We start from the raw sequence: 25,659 nt of genomic DNA, 5'->3' as shown, positions 1-25,659 counted from the left end.
CCACCGGCAGCACCACCAGCGGCAGCCTCCCTTCCTCGCTCCGCTCTCCTCCATGGCGCCGCGCTCGTGGGGCGGGCGCGGCGGCGCGGCGCGGCTGTGACGGGCGCCGGGCTGGCCTGGCTGCTCCACCGGGAGAGCCGGAGCGGCGGCGGCGGCAGCGGCGGCCGGGGCTGTCACCGCCTCTATGATGAAATTTAAGCCGAACCAGACGCGCACGTACGACCGGGAGGGCTACAAGAAGCGGGCGGCGTGCCTGTGCTTCCGCAGCGAGCGGGAGGACGAGGTGAGCCCGGCGCCGCCGCGCACGTGCCGCGCCGCCAACGGCCGCCAACGGCCGCCAACCGCCGCCCTTTGTCTCGCCGCGCGCGCGCCGCCGCGCTCCTTAGCTAGCGATTTAATTTATTGTTCATTTTTGCTTGCTTTAACGCGTTTCCCTCGGGTTTTTCTCCGCGGGGCGGGGGGCGGCGGCGCGCGCCCACCATCTTGGGGCGCTGCGCGGGAGCGGGGGGGCAGGCGAAATTCCGCGGTTTTATGAACCCCCCCTCCGCTTGTGCACCCGCTAAAACGTGTTCTTAGGCGTAGAAACGTTGGGCCAGCGTGGAACGGCGCTCCCGGGGAGCGCTCCCTGCCCTGGGTCAGGGCTGGGCACCTCTCTCCTCGTCTGAAAAATATGTGTATCTTGTGCACCCTGCCTTTCTCCTCCTCCTCCTCCTGCCGCCACCCAGGCGAGTCAMATAACGCTCGGTGGTGTTTCGAGAAAGCAGCTGCAGGTGTGGGGGGGTGGCGGTGCCTTTGGCCCCCTTTTCTTTAAGAGGGGAGCAGGATGGGTGGCTTTGTGCTGCAGCAGGCTCGGGGGCGGCTGCCAAGTTGCCCTATATTTGCAGCCAAGGTCASGCACCTTGGCGGTTACCTGAAAACTTCTCAGGTGGTTTCATTGCACAATGTGCTTAGGTAGTGTCTCAGACCACCACTGTGCCCTTCACTTTTTTTTTTTTTGTTGCTGTTTTAATTATTTTTAATGGTTATGAAATAACTGTAAGTATTAGGGCAAATTTCCCCTCTTCTCCCRCTTGCTGACCTCTCCAGCCTGTCAATATGGCAAGCTTCTTGTGTATCTTTAAGTATATCCAGCAACAGACACAATGTGGTAGGTAGAGGCCCCGTGTCAAAGTTCTGGCCTCTGGGTTTGAGCAAAAGCTCTGTGTAGCCTTCTGGCATATGCTGTTCTCTGTGGTATAAATACAGCCTTGTGACTGCACTACTTGGTTTCTGCTAAACCTTATGAAGCTCTTACTGCTGGTGAAGCTTTTCCTTGGCTTCAGCAGCACCTCTGATGTTCTAGCAAGCTTCTCCATTTGTGTGGCTTCAGTGGTTCCTGCTGGTGTCTACCCCTTGTCGACCTTTTTGGGGGCTTCAGACAGCTGTTTTGTGGTGCTATGATGGCACTGAGGTGCCTTCCTGCAGTGCTGGAAGTTGAAAATTCATGGTTCATGTCACACTGGCCTGTGGCTTGCATTCAGTCTTAACTTCCTGCTGCCAGAAAGATTTTTACTCTATGAAAATACCTGAATAAGGCTGCTGCAAATGCTGCTTGTGCATTAGTGCACGCGGTGGTGGCTCTGCTTAGGGGGAGGCTGCAGCTTTGRGCTGTCAGGACTGGAGCACCTGTGAGGTGCCTGTGTTTGTGGGATAACCCTGTGCACATGACTGAAATGGGCTCCAAAGCCTTAACTTCCAAAGGGGCAGTGGTAAAATAAACCAGTGGATTGGGCAGCCCCCTGCTTGCCTTCATACAGACTTGTGTCCTATCAGCTTGGTGCTTGGCCATTGGTTTGTATTATCAGCTGTGTCCCCAAGATGTGCTGGGTGTGGGCTTCTTCTGCTGTTCTTGAATGCTGTTTTTAATGTGTTTTATTGTGGGTTTGTTTTATGCTCCATATAATGGTTTTAAGTGCTTCCCTTCTCTAGTAAATTCAGCTAATTGGGATCTTTGGGTGCCAGATAACTTCTTYTTTGAAGGAGCATAAAAGAACAACCAAAGTGACTGGGGGAAGCAGGGGAAACAGCAYACTTCTGTAGAAGCTGTTGAAAACAGTTTAATGTCTGACCCTGCAACTCTCAAGGGTTATTAYTGACCCACAAGCTGAGAGCTGCTGTGCCCAGCAGATGAGGTTTTAGAGCTTGTTCCACCTGTGTAGGCAACTGAAATACTTAGCAGTGTACTGCATATTGGAGCCTTAAAGCAGGAGAGCAAAGTCTTGAGGTTTTTAAATGGAGATATTGTCTGTAATGGTCTCTTAATGGATCATGCACTGWCTACGATGGTTAGCTTGTGTCCAGAGGAATATTTGCCACATTCTTCTGTTAGAAGATGGTTTAATTTTAATTGTAACACTGACATCAACCCTGACTTTCTAAATGGCAGATTCCTATCTAGTTGTGCCTGTGCTTTTCTGGGGGGTGGGAGGTTCTTCCTTGGCAGGGCCTGTTTCCATCATGGTTACAAAGCTCTTGGGCAGGCACCTTGCAGCTAGCAGCAGCATCTGGGTCTGAGTTGCTCCCACCTCATAGCATCTCGGCTGGTAGCAGAACTTGAGTCAAGCACAGGAGACTGTGTGTTCTCCTTAACCAAACATTATCTCTCTGCAGCTTTGGTACAAAATCATACATTTCTTATATTGATATTCTTGTGTTCTTCTATGGATACTGCCTCCTGGTTTGGAGACTTGTAAACTTCAGCAATTGCTTTTTGTTGCCATCATCGATGGAAACAAGACTRGTCACTAAAGTGATACCTGATCTCCACTGTTAATCTTCTAGTACAAGCTGCTGTTACTGCTTCTTGGTCTGTCTCACACCTTTTGCAGGGCTTGTGCTACCTTTGTAGCTTTATATTTGGAAGCCTTATTGGAGCCTAGGTTACAGCTGACGTTTATACATGAAGCAATCCATCAGTTGAATTATCATATTAACTAAAGTATTTTTGATTAAGCCATATTTTATTTCACTGTTTATTTCTTGTTTCAGAACATGGGTGGACTGTAGAATACCCCTGAGGTCAAACTCAGTCTGGTGGCCCCTGCAAACAGTTCAAATCCAGTAGGTGAACTGCTGTTCTTCACTAGGACACTGTCGCATTTGGCTTAGTAAATGTCTGTGTCTTTTTCTTTTTTTTTTTTGACACCACTAGATTTGTAGATTTTTTTTTTTTTAAGCAAGTTGTTATGGAATGGAAATTGTGTTTGTCCATGGTGTTGTAACCTGTCAAAAGCCACTGCTGAGCTTTSAAAGCTGGAATTGTGGCATGAAGTATGTCTTTCTGCAGCGGTTGCTGGTTGTCTGGATGAGCTGTTGCAAAATCCTCCCTTCCTGTTTCTTTCATCCTCTTCAAAGCGCTCCATGTCAGTCAGCTTGCTGCCCTAGCCTGTCTTGCTTTGGGTTTCATAGCCTTCATGTTGTGATAAGATAGCCAGGTGATGCTGCTTTGGATGTCTGAGTGCTTTGAAATATGCTCCTGGACCTTCAGTAAGGAGGGCCTAGTGTGGTAGAAAGCTGGCTGCCTGCTGGTGGTGGTAGCAGGGCTGGAGCTGGGATTRCAGGTGCCAGCTGACCTTGGAACAAAAGTGATGAAATCTTGGGGAAAAACCGCACAAGACCACGGAGGCCCGAGATGTTTAGGGGCTGCAGGCTGCGCATGTGCATGGGGTGCCCCCCGAACACCAGGTCTGCATTACATGCTGCTGTGGGCTCCCCATGGAGGAGAGGTGGGAATTTCCTTGCCCTTCCAGGCAGAGAGCAAGGCAGGCTTTTAAGGAAGCAAAAACAAGCAGACATGAATGYTTTTTTCTAGTCATTTGGATAACTAAAGCATTTTTAACAGCTAATTTGATTATACTTCCATTGACCACATATATGAATAAATGAGCAGTTATTTTTAAATACCTTGAATATAGAACTTGAGTGTGTTCTAATTACTTTAGYGTCTGTAGATGCTATTTTCTGTAGTTGAATGTAACATTAGCAGTTCTACTTAAGTGTTCAGCTAGCAGTTTAGTGGCTGTTCTAAAAGCAGTTTAATGTGAACTCTTAGTATCTGGTGAAGAGAAGTTTTTTGCTAATATTGTAACTTGCAGTTGTATTGTTCAGCCTTATACAGGAGATGAAATCAGTTGAGAAGGGTATTCTGTTACTGTTGAGACAGTAGTAAGTGTAATTGCTGTTTGTGTTGTCACGTTCTTATAGAAGATGTAGATTATTCTGTGCTAGTCAGATGCTTGTGTGTCATTCACAGCCCCTTCAACTTTGTAGTTTTCTGGAAAAGCTTCTTTGTAAAATGTCAAGATTTTGGAGGCTGTTAGAAAGGACCCAGAGGTATCACCTGACTAGATGTGAGATGAGGTGTGTTAGGAGTTTTAAGTAAACTTTCAAAGTGATGAATATGGAGGAAAGCTCCTCCATATTTAACCCAGAGTTCATCGTTTGGGTTCTCTTATCTATCACTGTAAGCCCTCAGGTGTAACTCCCAGATAATGTGCTTTAAAGTGTGACCTGGGGTGTGACGGCTGTATTCCATGTTTCAGGTTGGCATGCTCCCCAGAATGGACTAAGAAATGATGCAGGGGATCTAGCTTGCTCTATTGGTGCCTTATATGTTAAGGTACGAATATATCCTATCAAATGATCCCTTCTGATATGCAACTTGGGTACGCTGTGGGGTTTGTCATTTTTATACTTGCACTTTCTTTTTCTGCGGTACTAACAGCTGGCTAGGATTAATTGTCAGAGAATGGTTGCCTCCTGAGCTATGTGTTTTCTGATGATTTGAACAGTGTTGTTTTTGTTGTATTGGAACGAATATAGCTTCTAAAATTAAGACCTATAAACAGCTTCCAAATGGTTCTTGCTCCGTCCTCAGTCTGTTCGGCTGTGGTGTGACTTGCAAAGACAGCATCTGCTTATGTGTGTCTCTTTATGCTTATGCATCCCTATAGACTTGAGSCTATTGTGGCTTAAACTTGCATTACTGCTAAGAAAAATAATTGAATGTTAAGTCCCCCTTAAGTATAAGATTTATACTCGCAGATAACTTAGAAAGTGCAGCAGCTTTGTTATCTGCAGCAAAAGAGCTTTCTGCAGTTGCTGTGTATGCACCTTGTGCTGAGCTGGGAGCTTCATGACAAATTCCAGCCGCTTGCTGGAGATGAAATCTCCAAGTACTTGCAAGCTGTAGGAATTCAGCTATCGACCACGGGAGGAAGCTTCAGCCTTAACTCGTGTCTGAATAGATACTGCAGTCTGCCGGCCATGAGTTGTTTAGTGGGAAACCTGCTCAGGGTGTTTGTCCCTGAKACCGTGGTGTTGGCTGTGGCCCTATGACTGCGCTTAACGGAGCTGGTGCCCTTGCTCAAGCTTGGCCTGGGACAGTAGGCCCTGTGACTGCATCTGGCTGGCATCAGCCTCGTGTGTCTTAGGGCAAAACCTGCTCTAGGTTTTATCTCACTTAAGAAGTGCTCTCTCTTTTTGGACTAGTAATATTTGTGATTATTTAGGTGCTTCAGAAAATATTCTTTATAGGTTACTTTCCCATCTGAAGCTTGCTTTGTATATTTACATTTGTGGCTAAAATGTTGGTCTTTCCTCTTGAATTATCAGAATTAATTCAGTGGTRTTTAAACTTTCAAGTTCTGAATCTCTAAAAGAGCAGGGACTCTTCAGAATTTTCATGCTACTTATTTATTGCTAGCTAGGATTTGTGGTAAGTTTTCTTACTCAACTTTTTTGATATGTGAGTGAACAGCTTGCAGGTTGGTTTGTATTTTCCATCTTGTTTGTTTAGAGAACATTTACAAAGTTTATTTTCATTAAGTAGCTTTTGCCAGTTCTTCACCTTGAAGAACGATGTTTTCGTTTTTGACCAGAGGCCAATTTCCTAGAACATTAATGTAGTGCTAAAACACATCAGTGAAATCAGTCCTATAATATAAATATTCAAAATACTATCTTCAGAGATTTTTTTTTTCCAAAGTACCTTGAGGACTACAAAGGCTAAAATGTTACTGGTACTTGTCAAGAAGTAATCTTGTCCTGGCTCTCCCTGCAGCTGAATGGTTACCAAAGATTGGCTGTTACTGCTGAAAAGTCCACGGGAGCTGATCCTGTAGTCAAACRGATTATGTTGCTGAGTAACCAGTAAAAGGGGGTTCTGCTGCTCAGGATTAGGCTGTGGTTTCAAGTCACAAAGAAGTGAGTTTTGGTGGCTTTCCCTGCTGCCRTGGATGTTCTCCCTTGGGCTGCTCCCTTAAATCAGCCCTGGGGACTGATTCAGCCTGCAGAGAAGCTGGCTTTTATGGATGTCTCCAGGGTTTTCTTCTTTTCTGCTTTTTAGGAGGACAGGGGCAAGAACCTAGTCTCTTACATGGATGCAAGAACTACACTCTTCACTGTACCACGAGTCCTATCAAATCTCATTCTTGGAAGAATACTGAAGTTTAGGAAGGGACCAAATGCTRCAGGTGACTCCAGTACTTGATGTGAGGAAGAGTTCTAAATGCTRCAGAACTAGTGCTTTCTGTTCCTGWTGCCCACACTCTGGCTTAGGGTGAAGATGAAGTACTTGGAGTAAGTTGGTGGAAAATACTCCRATTCTGAATCACTGTGACAAGCTGTCACCCACATATGTGAATTCCATATGAAAAGCTAAGTAATAGTCTTAATTGTCAGAGTAAAATATTTCCTGAAACATTTTGCTGAAAAAGTGGGTGACTCTCTTGCTGTTGTTGTGTAGCCTTAAAGTCATAAGGCCTCGAAGGAGAAATGACTTGCAGGTAAGATTTTGAAGTGTTGTGATATACATATTTTTGCATCTTATCTTTTGAATACTACCTAGTAGAATTGTACTAGTGATGGCCAAGGATCATGGTGGTGGTTTTAAAAGTGATCTGTAAAGTTTTCGTAGTTTACATCAATTTTATTGAAAATATTAAAGTGTGGGAAAAGTCATCTTCCACTCAGTTTTTACTACTCYGATGCTTATTCTGTGTGTTCTGAGTAGCTTTCTAATACTAGCAATCTAAGAAAGCTGTGGATAAAACTTTTCTTTTAAATGCAGTAAGGAACATATTCTAGACTTTTTTTGTCAAAGCGAAGGATTCAGGCAGTCTGTTTTTCTAGGTCGCCTTCAAGATGCTGTGTTCAAGTTATTCAGCTTCAGAATTAATGCACTTCCAGCTAATATGCCACTTCTCAGTTCCTGTTCATAGAAATTGGATCTTCTTTTTTAACTTACATATCTGGGTGCTGTACTCTTTGGTGTCTGGTTTGTCRGGTGTTTTGAGAGACTCTTGAACTGCCTTAGGCTGGTCTAAGTGTGGGCAGCTCTGGCCCTGTGTTTCTGCCCCTGCTTGTGTGGTGCTGCCGTGTGGGCTGTGCAGCCATTGGGGAGGGTGGCGGGGCTGGAGGGGCTTCATGCTGCGTGCCAGCCGTGCAAGGGGAAAGCGGGTTGTGTTTGTCAGCTTTTTGGAGTCCCAAACGAGATGGTAATATTCTAGGACAAGGGCACTATGGTAACCTATAGGAGTACTGAGAAACTATTTTAAAGCTACTGAAATGAGGCAATGATCCTTAAAATAGCAAAAAGTTTTAGAATAAGTGGCTAAATACAGTAGCAGGTTGAAATGAGTTCTCAAATTTGAAATCTGTGCTTTTATGCAGGATTAATACAGTGAGTATTCAAAGTGTGACCCAAGTGTTTGTTTTTAAGCTCTGACAGGGTTTATAAGTGCATGTTTTTCCTTGTTGCTCTGTATTGTTCCTGTGTTGCAGCATTCAAAGTAGTTTCCCAGCACTTCTAATGGTGTTCCTGAGCTGAAAGTAATTGGAGGCTGGAAGAAGCTTAGGGAGTATTATACTTTTTCCTGTTTTTTCACTCTTCTAGCATCTGCTTATGGACAGTTTAAAACAAACTGCAGGTCTTGATTGATGCGTTTGACTGTATTTGGGTTAAAGCATCCTTAACTTTCACAGACTGAGCCTGCAGGTAGAAATTTTCCCCATTGAGTGTGCTGTGGTAGATTTGGTTAACTTTCATCAAAAGGGACCCTGCTGTTTTCTCAGAATAGTGTTTTTGCCTCCCTTYGAAGATGCTTCTGGCAACTGTGAGAACATACAGTACATCTGTGCTCTGAAATAGCACTTTGCTCCGTTTTGTACRGGAGAGGTTGCTTGTTGCTACTGTTTGGAGTTTCTGGTCTGACTAGTTTAAAGCTTCTGGAATTATCAGCATGTGCTCAGCCTTACCCCTGTGGGGAGCTGTGTTCGGTGCTGTCCCACAGCTGTGTGTCCCTCTTCCTCCTCCACACTGCTGCTGTGCCTGCCTAGCATTGACAGCCCAGCTCCAGTGTTCCAGGAGAGGGGCCGTGGTGTCTTTCCCTCTGGGCAGCTGTTGCTTTCAAGTGTTGGCCTGTACTAGACATCAAGGGGAAACTTCCAGCTATCCCCTTCTGGAATTCAAACTGCAAGTTGGGTATAGCAGTGAGACTGACTTGCTGGAAGTGATGAGAGAAGATGGGATGCGCAGAGGAGTGTAYGTGATTAGGCTGTGAGAAGACAAGGACATCTCTTAAACTGTCCAAGGAACTAACCTTTTCATCTGTAAGTGCACTTTTCCTTGCAAATAATATATCTGCTGTAGGAAAAAATCCAGTCTTGCAGCTGGGTTATGGTGCCCTTCTACTTCACGCTGTGCACAGTTGTGCCTTGAAGGCAGATTCCAGCCTGGAGGGTTTATTTTGTTCTGTCTAGCAAGCTTCAACCTGAACTTTTCTATGTAAGCTGACTTTAACATAATCATTTTCATAAGCTACAGTGCCTCTCAGTTAAGGGAGGTAAATAACCCTGAAACTTTGTATAACCTTAATTCACTTTTTACTTTTTGGATTACCCAGCATGAAAAAATATACAGAGGAATGGGTTTGGGCAGTAACTTGTATTTTGAAGTGTTGCATTTGTCTCCTGGATTGTATGGCTGCTAGCTCTTTCACAGCTTTCTCTTGACTTGAGAACTTAAATAGGCCACAATTTTGGCATCTTTTTCTTGAAATCTTTAGTTGTTTATCTGTAGACCCAATGTTTATAGTGAGTGAGTCCCATGATGCCGCATGCTCTGTAATTACTTCTTTTTGCATTAACTGTATCTTGGCTAAGCAGATTGATAGCTGCTTATTACAAGTGGGCTGGCCAGCAGTTCCTTTCTCACTATGCTCAAAGGTCACTGCTATTTCTGGGCTTTAAATGAGGGTAAAACCTTGGACAATAAATCCTAGTGGAAGAATCTTTTCCTCCTCTTAACTGCATTGCCACTCTACTGCCTGACTCAGTAAGGGGAAAATAACAACTTACCCTCCCTCTTAAGTTTCTTGCACCAAGGACTAGGGAAGCCAGTTTGATGCCATTGCTCTGTATTCTGGAAATATTACTTTAAAGAGAAGTCATCAACTCTGGGACTTTAGGGACATGGAAAGGCAGCGGTCACTATCAAGTAAAATGATGCAAGTCATGATCCTTTCTGTGTTCTCGGATGTTGTATACAGCTTTTCCATATGTAAAGCAAAGTACTCTTTCTTCAAGCCTAACAAAGCTTTTATGTCAAACTTGGATCGCTTAGCCTGGAAAAGACAGATAGGTTGTTCTGCAGTGTTAACTTTTAATTACTGTTATCTGCTTGAACACAAGCCACCTAGAAAAGATTTCTCTAGAGTGTCCAGGTGACCTGAATCTGTTCTCCTGTTTCCCTTCTCTTGATTTAGGAGAAATTGAACTGCTGCCAGTTTTGCTTCTGACTTTGCACTTTTGTGAAGTGACGCTACTCTTAAGCAGCTGCGGCAGCTTTTTGGTGCCTTAAGTGACTTACAGCCTAGTCAGCCAGGCACAGAGATCTGCATGGCTGCTTGGATGGAAATACCTGAACGCTTTACCCTCTGAAAGGAATCCAGAAAAAGGGGCAATTAAGTCCAAGATTGCTTGCTACCTTAACTAAGAGAATCTATCTTGGGACACTTTTCAGCCTTGCCATGCAGTCTTAGCATTGATAGCTATCAGCTGGCAGCATTGCCAGTAAAATGTAGGTGGTGGTGAAGGGCTAGCCTACCTCTAGGTGGGTGTCTCATGCCCTAGTGGCTTCAAATTTTAGTATTGCAAAGAGAAGGAATTGTGCACCTTGCGCAATTCTTTGTGTGATCCCTTTTAGTTGTAAGAACAAAGGGATCATAGGAGGAAAGGACTTAGAAATAGGGATGCTTGAGAAAATGCTTCAAGTCTGTGGTTAGTGGCGTTTTGGGGAGCTGCCAGAGATCTCCCTGTCCATAACACTTCTGAGTTTATGTATAGCTGATGCCTGTCTAGTGGAATGATATCCTAGTGTGGGTTACTGGCTGGATATATTCACCTATACTTTTTACAGGGTAATTAAAGCTAATAGATATAATTTGCAGCTCAATGGACTATTGATCAGGCTGGTTATGAACAWTTTTTTATATATATACAAAAACTTTAAAAAGTTCCAACTTCATGCTACACTATGAGGAGCTGCAACCTGATTTATCCCCCAGTAGTAATTAGGAAATCTATGCTCAGCCTCAGCTAAACAATGAGCTCTGATTAAGATCATTCTGCTATGCTGGGAATGATTTAATGTGGTGGAGCCCTCCTTTTGTTTGCAGTTGGGGCTCGCTTTCACATGACTGCAACACATACTGGTTTGCTCAGCAGAAAGTAATGTGTGATGCTCATGCCTGGGATCCCACAAGTGCATTCAGAACTTGTTTTTTTACAAATTCTCTTTAAGCATTGGCCAAGTGGTTCCCTTCTGTAGGTGGGGCATCTGTATCACTCACTACATGTTCAAAAGTGTTTTGAACACCATGTTTAGTAGAACTGAGTACCTCTGCTGGAGCTTTCTGTTAATACTGAAAATACTGGGAACAACTTGTCATAGGGACCGAGTGGAGACTAACTTGTGTCTAACCTTGTTTTCTGTGTCTATTTCTAGGCCATTGGACGAGGTAGTTGAATAAAATGTTTAGACTGAAATACCGAGCTTCTAGGTCAGATGTTAGGAATGATTTTGTGCTAAGTAATACTCTTACCTGTTCTTTATGTAGAAAAATCTTTATTGCAAGTAAAATAAATGTTAGAATKGGAAGATTCTTCTCAGGTAGGTTTTTAGTTGCATTTCAGTATGCACAAATGCAACTGTGTTGGTTTTTTTTACCCTTCTCAATTTCTGTGGATGAGGCTGCGCTGTGTTTCTGCACATGCCATAGCAACATGGTGTGTGCCGGTAGATGTGTGTTTATATATACATATATATGCAAGCTGCCCCTTCTTGCCTTCATCAAGGCATTCTTTTCCTATTCAATCCAACAGGGAGATGAATTTAAAAACCACCCAAGTAGCTGGTGAGGATTTCACAGTCAAATCAAGTCATCTGGCTCTAGTAAATGCTTGCACTTTTAAAACGAGTTTCTTGTTGGTAGTTCTTTCTTAAGACTTGAGCACTGACCCTGTTCCTTCCCTCCTTGGTGTTGTCCCCTGACTTGACACAAGGCACAAGTTATGTAAGTGCCGCCCAGAACATAGTGTGTTACTGCATGTCTGTTTTTCCTATATATTTCCATAATCAAGGTCTTATTTTGATAGTTTTTTAGTTCTAGAACGTGTTGAAAACACCAGTAATCTTGTAAGTGGCTGAAAGTGGTGGCTTTTTCTTTTTTCTTTCCACAGTTCTGAACACTATGGAAAGCAGGTCCTCTGAACAATGTTTATTAAAAAGCTATCTATCAGTGATAGAGCCGGGCTATGCACTCAAATTTTAGGTGGAATTAGTGTCTTGAATGAATTTGTCTTTTTAATTAAAAAAATGTAAAAGCTTGTCGCAGCCTTTCCTTCTAGAGAAATGATCTAAGTAATCAAATTGCACAAGAGCCAATGAATTATTCTCCTCATAGTTATGCAGTATTGCAAATTGTTTATGATAACATGTAACTTCAGCTATTGAAAAAAGCTTGTTTAAGGTTAAAAGTTGCAAGTATTCTCAAAAGTTTTGTTCTTTAGCCAAAAACTCAGTTTCAGAGGAATTAAATTTGTTTGATGGAAATGCCCTATCTCTAATACTTTCCAGTTTATATGACCCTAAAACATAATACTGCAGATTTTTTGCTCTGAACCTTCATTTTTATGAATGTTACCTTTTTAACATTGAAGAAAATAAGCATGCAAGGAGACAACTGTACAAATGTCTTGGAGCCTTWAAAAGGTTTGATGCAGTGTTGCAATTTTTGCTGCATTTTTAAAAGTCGCAGTCCATCTTGACAGGTGAGCAAGTGCACTGYGGTAAGAGTATATAGTAGTAAGACATAAATGATGTTTAACAGTGATTTGCAATTATTTGTAGGTGCTGTTGGTGAGCAGTAGCCGGTACCCAGATCAGTGGATTGTGCCAGGAGGAGGAATGGAACCAGAAGAAGAACCAGGGGGAGCAGCAGTCAGAGAAGTGTATGAAGAGGTAACGTAAGCRAAATAGATCCCAGCTGCTTTATGCTGCTAATAGCTTCAGGAGGGGATTGGGAAGAAAGAGGGAGCTCTACCTTCTGTGTGCTGCATTTGGCTTTGAGATTCAATGCTAAAATGGCACTTTGTACAGAAAATGTTTGATGTTCATCTCATCTWGGAGAGACCTAGTGAACAAACATTAATAGGTATGCACCTGCTAAAGAGAAATGAGCAGAGATTTGAGAATTTCAAGCTATGCTAAAGAGATTAGAAACATGTACAGCCGAGCAGTTGAGAATTCAGTGGCAAAAAAGTTCTTGTAAACATCTTGAAGGCTGCTATCTATATGGAAAAGTATTGTAGATATGATTGGCTGTTTTATCAGTGCTCCTTCTCCCAGTCAAAATAATTTAGATCTTGATGAACAAGTGCAGTTTCACTATTAAGGTACTTGGTTCTTGTTCAAAATTCAATTTTCCTAACACTTTTTCTGAGACAAAATGTTAAAAAATATTTAATATTAGTGTCAGCTGTTCCATATATAACTAAATGAAATACTTGAAGAAAAATCCTATTGAGTCACTTAAGCTTGCATCATTTATTGCTAAATTTAAGTGACCACAGATCAACTTGAATTCTTTACGTGATACTTAAGAAGAAAGTATAAGATTTTGGGGAGCAAGTGGTTACCTGCTAGCAAGGCTGAGCGCCACACGCTGCTGGAATTAAACAGTTTTCTCRTTCCATTTTGGCTAATGTAATGACTTTTTGAAGAGCTATCTGATGCTTTCGCTTGTTTACCCTTGAGACTGGTTCAGCTGGGTTGTGGTTGCTAAGGAGCTTGATGTAGATACAATTTGACCTAAGAATTGTYTGGTTTTGGGTGTCAATGAGTGTGAATTGTCATCCTGTGATTGCCTTCCCCTTACCTGAGGAATGGGACAGTTCAGAGTTCAGTGCTGTTGGACTCCTTGTAACAAGATTCAAGAATGTATGAGCATTGCTGATACAAAATAATTCTAGGCTTTCTGCTGTTTTGTTTCTCTGTAGGGCCAGTTTTTSTTTGGAGAAGAGGTGTTCAAATAACTGTTTTTTATAAGAGCGAAGGAGGCTACCACAGGGCAGTTCCTTGGCATTTGAAGGGAGCAAAGATCTRGAATTCTAGGAATGAAAGGCAATAGTAGCACCTGTGGGGAAGCTTCTGACATTTCCAGCTGTTGGGTGTGATGGGGAGGTGTTAAACACAGGCCCTGGCTCAGTGTTCACGTGGCCACTTTAGTGTTAATTGTTGCCGTGTCCTACAGCACAGCCCAAGATGAGGGATAATAAAATGTCTCATCAGTGTCTGAATCGGTCTCTTCTCCTTCCTGTGGTGAGAAATAGCTTGTGTTTAAGGGACATGACTGCARTCAGTATGCTATGAAACTGGCTGTGGGAGTTTGACTTCTCGGAACTGCCATGGGTTGAGCTGCTCAGCCTGCAGGCGACAAGCGATGTACAGAGGTCACAGGTTAATGTCATAGCAAAGTGAYATGGGGCAAGAGCTGTGGTATTGGGGCTCTTACTAGCCTTTCGTTGCACAGACTTTTGGGTATGTTGGGAAGAATATTTTCAAGTATTCCTATTCCAAGATCAGTTCATTTGACCTTTGCTGGAGCTTTCTCGTGCATTTTTACAGGGATGCAATACAAATGGAATGAGTATTGGGGAAGGTTAAGACAGGAAAGGAATGAAGGTATGAAGTATTTGATGGTAGATTATATGGTATAAACATCTGTAGGGCTTTTGCTATTCATGTGAAAGTCCAGAGTATATGAAGTGTGAGAACTTGATGGCAGCTACACACTGATACCAAAAAGGCACTTTTGAAGGGTTTTTYCCCCTTGTGGATGTACTTTTATACTAGCAGACAAAAAAGAGCAAGGCAAAAAATGAGGAAAAAGTGAGAAAAAAGTGAGAAAAGTGAGAGACTGAGCTGTGGTCTTRCTCTTTTTTCATATTTTTGTCTGGGCAGAGGAAAAGGCCATACATTGTGGTTGTAGATTGTTGTCCATGCAATTTTGTGGTTGGGAATAGTTTTTCTTACTTCCACCAGAATTCCTCATTCTGGAGTGAGGTTTTTCATGTCAGCAGACTTGAAACACTCCCCATGTGTTTTGTCCTGTCAATCAAAGCATTAAAAGATCCATCTTGTACAAACAAGGCAAAATTCTGCTGGGCATATGCTTAGGAAAGAGCAGTATTCTGTTCTCCAGACTGCTGAGATCATCTACATCCTGCAGGYTCAGCCTTGGGCCTTCAGGACTGCCTTGTGCCTATTACAATTTGTAAGTTACCTCATTTGAAGATACTGCTGTGGTCATTGCGAACAGTGATTGGAARTGTTCGGCTTCAGTGTACGATAGCAAAGTGTATGTATATATCTGAGACCATAGCTCATGGGTGATAGGCCCTTTCACARTCTGTACTGAGAACACAGTTCTTTGCAGGTGATCTTTCACAGAATCACAGAATGGTTGAGGTTGGGACTTCCAGAGATCATCTAGTCCCTGCTCCAACAGGTACACCCGGAACATCGGGCACAGGGCAGCATCCAGGTGGATTTGGAAGACCTCCAGTGAAGGAGACTCCACAGCCTCCCTGGGCAGCCTGTCCCAGGGCTCTGTCACCCTCACAGGAAAGTAGTTCTTTACATGAAGATGAAAATTCCTGTGTTTCAACTTATACCCATTACCCCTTCTCCTATTACTGGCCACCACTGAGAAGAGCTTGGTCTTACCTTTGAACTGAGATTAAAGGCAGTGTGTGTCTGGTATGAGCATCCTGGCCTGTTTTGAATCCTGAGAACAGGTGTCAGCCTCCTGCTACTCTGCTTGCTTGTCTAGCTGTATTTCACTAAGGTGCTGTTGCACGAGAGGGTCTGAACAGCAGGTACAGACCAAACTGCAGTTTAGGAAACATTCCTAAAGCCTTTTTCTGTGTTGCATGTTATGCTGTCTTGTAGCTGCGTTGTGTGTGGTGGGATTTTAGATACTGGAGTTTTTAGTTAAAGGCTTCATGATGGGAAAGTTGGATCCTTACATGAAGGAAAGATGGTAACATTAGTGTATGCTCTACAAGAGAGTGTTTTCTTAAGGGTGGTGGGAGGAAAGAGCCACTCTAAAGCTCTCTCAGAGCTGATTGAGGTGGCTGCACAGTTGTGTGTCGCTTGCAGGAGTTAGGCAGAYTTTGTCTCGCTCTTTCTATGGCAATTCCTTCTTTCTTTCCAGAGAAAGGCCATGCAGGCCATGGTCGACTCCTGGCCGGGCTTGCCTGTGTGTGTAAAGGCTTCTCCGAAGCAGGTAGCTTCAACAAGAACTGTTTGCAGACACTTCTGCAACCTTGGGTGTTTTTCCTACTCAAAGCTTGTATAACTGATGAGCTTCAGGGTTCATGACCTCCATTAAAGTGTTCTTAAGCTACAGCATGAGTCTGCACAGCCATAAGACTGTGAAGAAAAGTGCCATTTTTGAAGAAAAGCCAGCGTGGTTCCTGCTTGAGCCATGGAAGTTGATTCTACCCTTTTAAGAAACAAATGCCCTTTCTGTTTTTATCCTGAGGTCAATGTCACCTTGCGAGCTGGCCCCAGTGCAGTGCAGTGAACTATAAAGAGTTTTGTGAATGAGTAAACTTCAAAGGAAGCTGTGGCAGTYGCTGGAGCTGCTGCTACTGCTTCAGGACTGGGTCATGTGCAAACCAACCCACCGCTTCTGTCAGCTCATTAATGGGGGAAATTAAGTCGGTGGGTGTTGTAATGATATTTCCTAATAGTGGAGGTGCTAATATACTTCACAGTGTGAAACCCATGGGCTCTAAATTGCCCTCACCTTCCCACTAATAGTGTTATATTTAAAATCCTTGTTTTAAAAAAAATAAACTCCTTGTCAGGTGTGTGTACTGCAGTTGTCTGCATGACTCTCTTTGAAACTGTTTAGTGGGGTGGGTTTCACCTCTAAAATGATTTGGTATGGCTGTGTAACAATGTAAAACAAATGCCTGTCACTTGACAGGTTATAATAGAGAGAAGTTGTCTAGTTCTTTAGGTACATTTTTGCAAGCCTGAAACCAGGATGCCCCAGTGAAGTTACTGCATAAAACAGTCCCAGAAAGTTATTACACCTGATCTAAATGAGCTACCTTGTTGATGGMTTTAGAGTTTAATCCTTTAATTAGGTAGCATGAAAGATGGAAATGGAATTGTTTGCACATGCTGTGGTCAAAGGGAAATAGGAAGTAAATGAAGCTTGGCAAGTTGCTGCTGCTGCTCAGCGTCTTGAACTGTGGGAGTTTTTCCCACTCTGCTTTTTTCTGTCCTCCCCTGGAAAAAATTACTCTTGCTCTGTTTGTGCTTGACCTACCCCAAAATGGCAGCCAYGGAGGTGCATAATTCCTCAGTGACCTGTGGGGATGGAGCTCCTGAGGAGAGGAACCTGGGCTGATGCTTAGTCTGCTGCACCAGTGGAAATGGCAGTAACTCCATCCATGACCTCTCACGGGAGGCTGCTCCAGTGAGCACTTGATGTCTGGAAAATGGTTGTGTGTTTCAGAGCCGGGATGAGGCATAGACTTGAACACCCACAGAAAAACAGCCTTTCCTTCTAGAGGAAAGATTGCAGCAGATGCTCTCCAGGTTTTACGTAAGAGGTTTGCAAGACAGGGCAGGAATAGCTTCGTGCTGTTTCTTCAAGAGTCACTATTCAAATATAGGCCAGCAATTCCCACAGTTAAACTTTTCAGATGTAAAGAGTTGAGCAGCCTCCCGCCTTGGCAGAGCTGCGAGGCAACTGGCTGTGTGGCTCTTGCTCCACCTGCGGGAAGGAAGAGGCAGCTCTGGCTGCAGGTCTGGCTCTCCGCATGGCTCCATCTGTCCCTCTGGAGCCTCTTTCAGGCCAGGAAGACKATGGAATGAGCTGGCCGGTTCTTCCTCTTGCGGTTGTATTTAGTCTAATGCTAAAATATGCATAATTTCAGGTTTGGTGCATTATCTACATGGAGCCCATAGAGCAAGCCCTAAGGAAGTCTGCGTGGGYGTAGTGCTTGGCTCAACAGCCTGTCTGCCAAAGGAAATGCTGCTTCACTGGSCTTTTCTCCCAGATTTTAGTGTTTCTCACTTGCTGCTTGTAGCCTATAGGATTCTTTTTACTTAACAGTTTTAGCTGCCTTGTTTTGAGAACCTTGGGGCATATAAAAGGAGGAAAGATGTGTTTGAGGCAAATGGTTCAAAGTCTAGCACCAATGTACTGGAGTAGGAGCTGGCACTGGGAAAACGAAGCTKTACTTGGCTTTCCAGGAAAATGCTGAAGCATTTTTTGATCTAGCGCTTTGCTCTTTATACCTTTCGAATGAGCTACAATGCGGTAAAAATCTTTAAAAAGGGATCAGTGTCATTCTAATGATGGGTTTTGAATTCTGAAGATGTTGTAATTGAGGTGAGAATAGCTTATTAGGAATTATGAGTCTAGTTGCTTCCTCTTCCTTAGAGTATAAATGTTTCCAAAGATGATGCTGTCTACAGGAATACTACACTTTGGAAGCACACCTTTGCCTAGAGTAAGTAGAAGTCAGTGGTAGTAATCCCATAGTTAGTGTAGCTGCGTGTAGTTGTACAAATACAAGTTGCTTGTGGGGGGATTTTCACACTTCATGTAATAGTGCTTCTGATTATTCAAAATTAATCACTTAAGTGCTTAAACTTACATGGAGGGCAAAGGGAATGTGCCTGTGGTGTGAGCTGATGCCCTTGCTTTAACCAACTGATGAGCTAAATGAAGTCATTGACAGGACTTCTCAAAGGCATCTAAGATCTTGAAAGGTTTTGGTTCTGTCTTTCCTTTTAGAGTGGTTGCTTGATATTTGAAAAAGGGGCTTTTKGTGGTCATGAAGCCTGTGGAGTCCATGCTGGGCTCTGTCAGGCTGTTGAGTGATAGCTCTGATGATCTTGACTGGTCTTGCTCTAGGAATCTGATGCAACTTCAGGGAAGAAATGAGCAAGCTAGAGTTTATCATGGCCATGATGAAGATGCTTARTCTCATATCCAATAGGAATTGCAGTGTAGTGTAACATTGTTCTGCATTGCAATGTAATTGCAGTAGGAGATGGCTGAAGAACTTTAGGGGCTGCTTCAGCCAAAATAGTTTAAGAGAAAAAAAAAGGGGGGAGGGGGGGCAGGAAACACTTCTCCATCATGAACCACTTCTTCCTGASGCTGTAGCTGGCAGATCTTGCAAGCATCTAAAGTTGCTTATCAACTTTCTTCTAACAGATCTGTGGAAATCAACATGCCCAGAGCTGCCAGGCATCCGTTGATACACCGTGTGGCCATTAAGGGCCAAATGTGGGACCTTTTTCCCTGGCTGGGAGGGCAGGGAGCACATGGAGCAGGGCGGGTGTCCCCACAGCCAGGCACGTGGCCCTCGCGGTGCTGCGCGCGGCTCCGCGCCGGTATCAGGCCTGGTGTTTGCTCCGGATAAGCAAACGCTCCCTGAGGTTTCCGTGATGGGGATTTAACTTGCTCCGTCAAAGCTGCTTAATGAACAGCACCAGCCATCTGCTTTCCTTAAAGAAAGGCACAGAAGTGTTCGCTTGGGCGGTCTTGATTAGATTTCGCTAAGGCCTGCCCTGTTGTCTGTCAGAATTGCTCATGAAAATGTAATTATGATCCAGATGGTCCTTCATATAAAAACACAAAACATCAATGACCTGCTCTGGTTAAAGCTGGAATAGACTGAAGGCTAGAAGACATCATCCTAGCACTTAAAAGCCCTGCTTTAAGCATGTTTAGACAAGACAAAAGTGTAAGTGAATTAAGTCTGCCAGGAGGTCACGCATGTTCTTGTCTCAAGGAGGTTTTTTCAGAATACATGAATGACTATAAATGACTTAAGTTGGAAAAAGTACTTTTAATGGAAAGCCCAACTCCCAAATGTTGGTGGAAAATAATGATCATCATTGCCTTGCATGCAATGAAGAAAATTGCCAAGTACAAGCTGAGGGGTAGTTTAAAAATTTAGAACAAAACTTTTYTTTCTGAAATAGCAGAGCTCTAAACATTCCTGCTCTGGATTTATTGYTCTACTACTACAATTATCTCTACCGTCATTGTTAGTCTCAATACTGATGTCACTTAACTCTTTAGTAACACACAAAGATGAGGTAAAATGGTCCATGCAGTTGTGGTCTGCATGGAAAGTTTGGGGGAATCCATACATTCTTGGATCTGCACAATAGGCCAGGCTTTTGTGTCGTAAAATACTCAATTTAAACTCAGAGGCAATACAGCACTCCAGAAAGTTAGATTTACTTGAATACCTATAAGATGTTCACTAATGCTTGTTTAGGAAGCTGGCGCTACAGTATTTTAGTTTTTGAAATCACAAAACACAYGTTAATACTTTTTTGCTGTTTCTTTTATAGGCTGGGGTAAAGGGAAAACTCGGCAGACTGCTTGGAATATTTGAGGTGAGCTCTTTCCTTGAAAACAGGATTATTTTTTGTGAGAGCTGAAGAACCACAGAAAATAACTTTTACACAATGCAGTAAAAYTGAAGTTCTTGTTACTTGCCTTTAATTTTACAGTGCAAGTTTAATGGCTGAGGTATTAGATTCTTGTTCTCCTGTTGCTACATAGTGTAAAATATTTGAATGGGGTCCTTTCCATGTACTAACAAGTTTTCTGGGAAGATTTAGTACTTGGAGAACTGGAGTTAACATTGAGACATTGAGAATCAAACCAATGGCAGTTTTACATATTTCAAAACTTAGGCTTCTTGGTGTAAGTATCATGCTTGGAACACCTMCCAACAAGGCTTATGTTCTAGATAAAGCTGCTTTAGCGCTGGCTTTGCAGTAAACTGTGCAAGTTCCAGGCAAGAGTCCTTATGTCTAGAACTGCAGACCTAAGTCTTCACATACATCCAGCGTACTGTGGTGCACTGCATGGTGTGCAAGCTGGAAGTCTCTTAATTTAGTCAGTCGTGACTCTACGTTCTCCAACAATTTTTAAAACAGCTTTCAGATGGATTTCTCATGACCTTTTTGCATGAACAAATTTTCTGCATTTTCAGTTAAATCAGTATTCCCTCAGGTTCCAGAAATAGTTTTGCCATTCAGCAGAATTTGAGCATTGCTGCAGTTCTAATTCATAAGATTAATAACTAGATTGTAAACGAAGACGTTCGTGTCACATTGTTCCTAAAATATTTTCTTCAGCTGCAACAGGTAATGAAAGCCCCTCTTATAATAGCACTTCTAGATAAGCAAGCTCCATGAGCTCATAGCTGAATGTAAAGTTGAATGTGATTAAACTGCTGCCTGTTTAATGGTGAGCAGAATGAGCACCAGGCTGCCAAGCACCAACGCTTCCACTTCAGGGTAACAAGGACACTCTGATCAACTAAAATACAACTGATTTATTGCTGCAATTCCGCGTGTTGCAACTGTATTTTGCTGGGAGAAATAACCTCAGGGCAAGTAACTTCTAACCTTATAGTTGTGGTAAGTCTGCAAGTTATTTACAGTACTTGATGTGCATTAAAACCTTTCTCTGACATTCAAGCAGAATCAAGATCGGAAGCACAGGACATAYGTTTATGTTCTTACTGTGACGGAAATACTGGAAGACTGGGAGGATTCAGTTAACATAGGTAAACCTCTGTCCTCATGTATTACATGTGGTGTCTTAAGCAAATGTCTTTCATAATCAAAACAGCTTTTAACATTATGGGGAAAATCTTTATTCTCTGAAATAACTGGATATYGTCATGCTTTTTGTCTGTCCCTCTGTAAAAATGTAGCTAGGTTTGCTTCAGTATGTTGTATTACTCTTATATATTCTACATTAAGATGGATTCAATTTCATTTTTAGTTGAGGTCACTTATAATACAAAATCTCTTTTTAAAGGTAGGGAACTCTGGTACTGTTCACCAGAACCTGTCTCTTAAARTACATCTGACCCTACACAATACTAGATGGATCTATTTTGATATTTTTAATGAAATTAAATGTAATTAATTACACTCACCAACTCTCTTAAGTAAAAAATATTAATTCCATGCTTAGCATGGAAGACCTCATTATATTTGTCCATTTAATTTTGAGTTACCAACCCTTTAGATATCAAAAGCTKCACAGTAGTAGCTTGATTGAAATGAGGGTTTGTGCATCTACCCACGCATCTGTCAAGACAGGATGTCACTGGGATGTGCACACACATGTGCCCAGCTGCCTCCTTTGGTTGCTTTTCTTGAAGCTTCTGACCTGGTACGGTGCAGGGGACAGTGGGGACAGTGCTGGTCTGGCCTTCCCTAGTGCCCAGCTAGTGGGGAGAGGGCAGCATTGGACTGTGGTTACTGACAACTTCTTTCATGTCAAGTGGGGAGAGAGCTGCTAGCAACGGGTGAGATGCTGGAGCTGAATGAACTGCTGTGATGAGCAACATCTTGGTCTCAAACAGCTTGCACAAGCCATGTTAGTGTTGAGTATAATATTTGACACTAACACCGTTGAGCCAATGAAAAAATGGGATTAATTCCACTTTTCAGAGCATTGTCCTCATTTATAAAGATTTTTCAGAGGCCTATCGTGTTAAAGAACTTACTTGTCTTAGAACTAGCCTAAACATTTCACTAGTATACAGTCAGCTCTCTTTGGAAGCGTTCAGCTAACACGAGTATCCTCAAACGTGAGTGTCTTGAACACTGCTTTCTGCACCAGACRAAGCAGTTCTTATTTTCACTTGATGCCTGCGTGTGCCTTCTTCACACGTTGCTTCTGTGCAAGGCAGTTAGGGAAGGGAATAGAGTGACTAGATGTAGCTTTTCCCCAGCAGTTGCTGCCAGAAGGGAGTTCTTATCTCTGGTGCTATATTATGAACTTTGCTTCAGTAACTTTGAGTGAATTCATGTTCTTCAGTTGTTTTCAGCATTTTTTCTATTTCTTATGTCTGACAACATGTTTCTAAAATGAAATAAGGAAAAGCTTAACTTTCAATAGCACTTGCTGTTGCTAATTTGTAACTATTTGTCTATGTATTACACTCCCTCAGGAAGGAAAAGAGAATGGTTTAAAGTAGAAGATGCAATCAAGGTCCTGCAGTGTCACAAGCCTGTTCATGCAGAGTACTTGGAAAAACTGAAACTGAGCTGCTCACCCACTAATGGAAATTCTGTGGTTCCCCCTCTTCCAGATAATAACTCCTTATATGTCACTTCTGCACAGACTTCTGGGTTGCCCTCTACTGTAAGATAAACATTGGAATTCCCTTTCTGTTCATGCCATCCCGGGGGAGACACAGCTGTGTTCACACGTTAGGCATCTGTGTAACTGTCAGTTCTAAGTAAAATATCTGAATGCGTTATAATGTCAGATTTGTTGAATATGTTTTTCTTTTTTAACAATGTAAAATAGTATTTCAGCAAACCAAAGCCATATATGGATTTTTTTAAGATGCCTTAATAGGCCATTTTTWAAAAAAGAAATGAAACTTGAGTATATAAATTTCCATATCTGCTAAAATATGCAGCTTGATTGTGTTCAGCTTATCCAAGACCTGTCAGTTCTAGGCAGTAGTTCTGCAAGAGCACTTGCCTGGAGAACAGCTTGAATGAATAGTCTTAAACTATAACTCTTATTTGGTATCCACAACCAAAGTGCTAAGAACTTAAGATACTTTCTTGGGAAGACTGTGCGCTGAAGGCAGAGAGTCACGAGTGTGACTACAAAGCAGTGTTAAACATTTGGCCTCTTGCAGCCATGGCTTCCACTAAGCAGCGCTTGCCTCAGTCCTCCAGAAGTTTGCCTTGTCCTATGCAGTCTTCATATAATGTAGAGAACTAGACAGGAAGAATAAATTAATTTCCCGCAGCTTCTGTTACGTGGCCAGCTGACRCCCTGAGCACCTGCTGCGCATGAAGAGGGCAGCAGGTCCCCTCACCTCTGGTGCTCCTTGCAAGGCCCACGTTTGTTTTGTTCGTGGTATAATTACAGCGCAGGCTCCAAAAGCCTTCTGGGGTGCTCCTGCAGCCCCTCATCATCTAAAATGTTTTAGGTAGGACTTACCCCGGGTGGACCCTTCAGGTTGCAGAGTATCCAGGTCCTGCTGAGCAAGACACCTTAAGATGTGCCTGCTAGTAGCCTGGCTCTACCCAGGTGTGGAGGCAAGTGGCCTGGTACTACCCTAGCAGAGGAATGATTTTTGTCTTATAAATAAGCTATGTTGAAAGCCCCAGTAGTGTTAGTTCTTAATTTTTACACTCTTAACAGGTGTTGCTTTCACTGCTTGAAGTGAAAGCTGACCTCTTGGTAAAACCTAGCTGGAATAAATGAGGTTCAGCTGACAGTGTTGCTGTTCTTTTCTTCACTCTTTCTGCCAAAAAAAAAAAAAAAAGTAAATTCACTGTAGGTCTTAATATGTTCTTACCATAGGGTTTGTGTGCAAGTGTGGTTTTCTTCAAGAACACAGTCTAACTTATATGGATACTCTAACTGCATTTTTTTYCCTAGGATATAAACATTATACCTGTCTGTACCTCCTTTCCAGTCAGCCAAAACAGGTTGAGGCAGAGCAGTGCCTCACATGTGAAGCTTATTCTGGGTAAAGCTCATTCTCTTACATCCTCTGAACTTTTGTAAATAGTCCAACTAGTAAATAGTGAGTGTAAAATGGAAAATAAATGTAATTTAAACCTTTTGTTACTCAATACACAAATGGTTAACTTCTACTTTTTTAACACAAATTGTGTAAAATGCTGCTATAAATTAAACTTTTTTTGTGCTGTTACACTTTTTTAGGAAAAAAAAAGTTGCCACAGAAGTTACTCTTCTAGAAAACAATCTTGTGCCATATGTAAATGCAGTGAAAGTAGGGAGACCAGGGTTCCAGTCTCTTAATGCTGCTGTCTTTGAAGAGGTGTAAAACTACAGTAAMAACTACTGACAGGAGGTGTGAGCCACATGAGGGAGGATGCTGAAATGCTGGGTAGGTTGTGTTTTCCATCCTGGATCTGCTCTTCCAGGCCCCTTCCAGAACRGGAAGGAAGCTGCAGGTTGGTTCAGGTGCAGGTAAAGGTGGTGGCAGTATCGCAGATAACTTAGCCCCGGGGCTAGAGGAGGAAAGTGGTAGTTGGGTAGCTGGCAGGTGGAACCCAGTCCAGCCTGGGCCACCTCTTTCCATGGACAGGTTTGTCCATCACAGGAGCTTTTGCTGGACAGAGCAAAATGGGGAGCTGGGCACTGTTACTGTCCCTGAGCTGCCCTGTGTTGGGGAACCTCGGCCTCCAGAGCTGCCTTCAGAAGCAAAGAGCTTGGCTCCCTTCTTGCTCACTCGCAGGTGATGCTGGTTTTGTTCAGTAGCATTTTAACACTTCACATCCAGYGACCTTGTACAGGCTTTCTTGTAACAAGACTATATAGAATCTGTGAAACTTAAATGGAGAATCCAGAGTTCAAGTTCTTAGTCATAAAAATGCTTCTGTATYGGTTTCAAATTCTGGAAATGAAACCAATCCAAGCTTGTATGAAATTTAGTGGTAATGCATGATCTTATTTTGTAACTCTTGAATTATGTTATTTGATAATAATGTAAAAATGTACAGTATTGCTGTTGCTAACAAACTCAGCATTGATTGCCTATAAATATTTTGGTTATTTTTTGGTCTCACATTTGAGCTGTTTAGTGGTGCCAGATGAATTTTTTTTTCTTTAAACAGCATTCATTGTATAAATCTCTTCAGTCTCTGTGCGGCCTTCAGAATGAAGCCCAGTGTTGTTTAGCTGGAGTTCTGCCTCTCAAAGGTATTTGTTCTAGGAATTGTGCAAACCTGCCAGGRAAGGTAAATTGAAACTGCATCAATTATGCTGCAGAATGTGTTACAGAAAGGAGGCAGTTAATACATCCTGACTGCTATGCTTAGTTTTGGTTAAGACTAGGCTTCAGGAAAGGGCCTGTGTACAAGTTGGGGTAGGAAGGCAAAGGGTTGTCCTGGTACCTGTTGAATTCTTGTCTGTGCATCCTTAGTTCGATGGACCAACCATGKCTGGTAGGGAGCAGATACTGGTTATTCACTCTTACACCTCA

General features: G+C 42.8%; 1 protein-coding gene across 2 annotated transcripts; it reads left to right on the top strand.

Annotated features, from left to right (window-relative positions):
- Window positions 1–140: 140 nt before the first annotated feature.
- Window positions 141–25,654, top strand: NUDT4 (nudix hydrolase 4). 2 transcript variants are annotated; one of them, XM_026035523.1, is made up of 5 exons: window positions 141–283; window positions 12,449–12,559; window positions 20,000–20,044; window positions 21,144–21,228; window positions 22,630–25,654. In XM_026035523.1, the coding sequence occupies exons 1-5, from the start codon at window positions 185–187 to the stop codon at window positions 22,830–22,832; spliced, it is 543 nt and encodes a 180-aa protein (XP_025891308.1). In that variant the 5' UTR covers window positions 141–184; the 3' UTR covers window positions 22,833–25,654. The 2 variants fall into 2 exon arrangements, with proteins under 2 accessions (XP_025891308.1, XP_025891307.1); XM_026035522.1 differs by having other exon boundaries at window positions 21,141–21,228.
- Window positions 25,655–25,659: the final 5 nt, after the last annotated feature.

Source organism: Nothoprocta perdicaria, unplaced genomic scaffold (assembly GCF_003342845.1).
Source record: "Nothoprocta perdicaria isolate Ctin4 unplaced genomic scaffold, notPer1 scaffold_160, whole genome shotgun sequence".
NCBI classification, from domain to species: domain Eukaryota; kingdom Metazoa; phylum Chordata; class Aves; order Tinamiformes; family Tinamidae; genus Nothoprocta; species Nothoprocta perdicaria.
The sequence above is the reverse complement of the archived record's forward strand: the minus strand, read 5'-3'. Positions and strand labels throughout refer to the sequence as shown.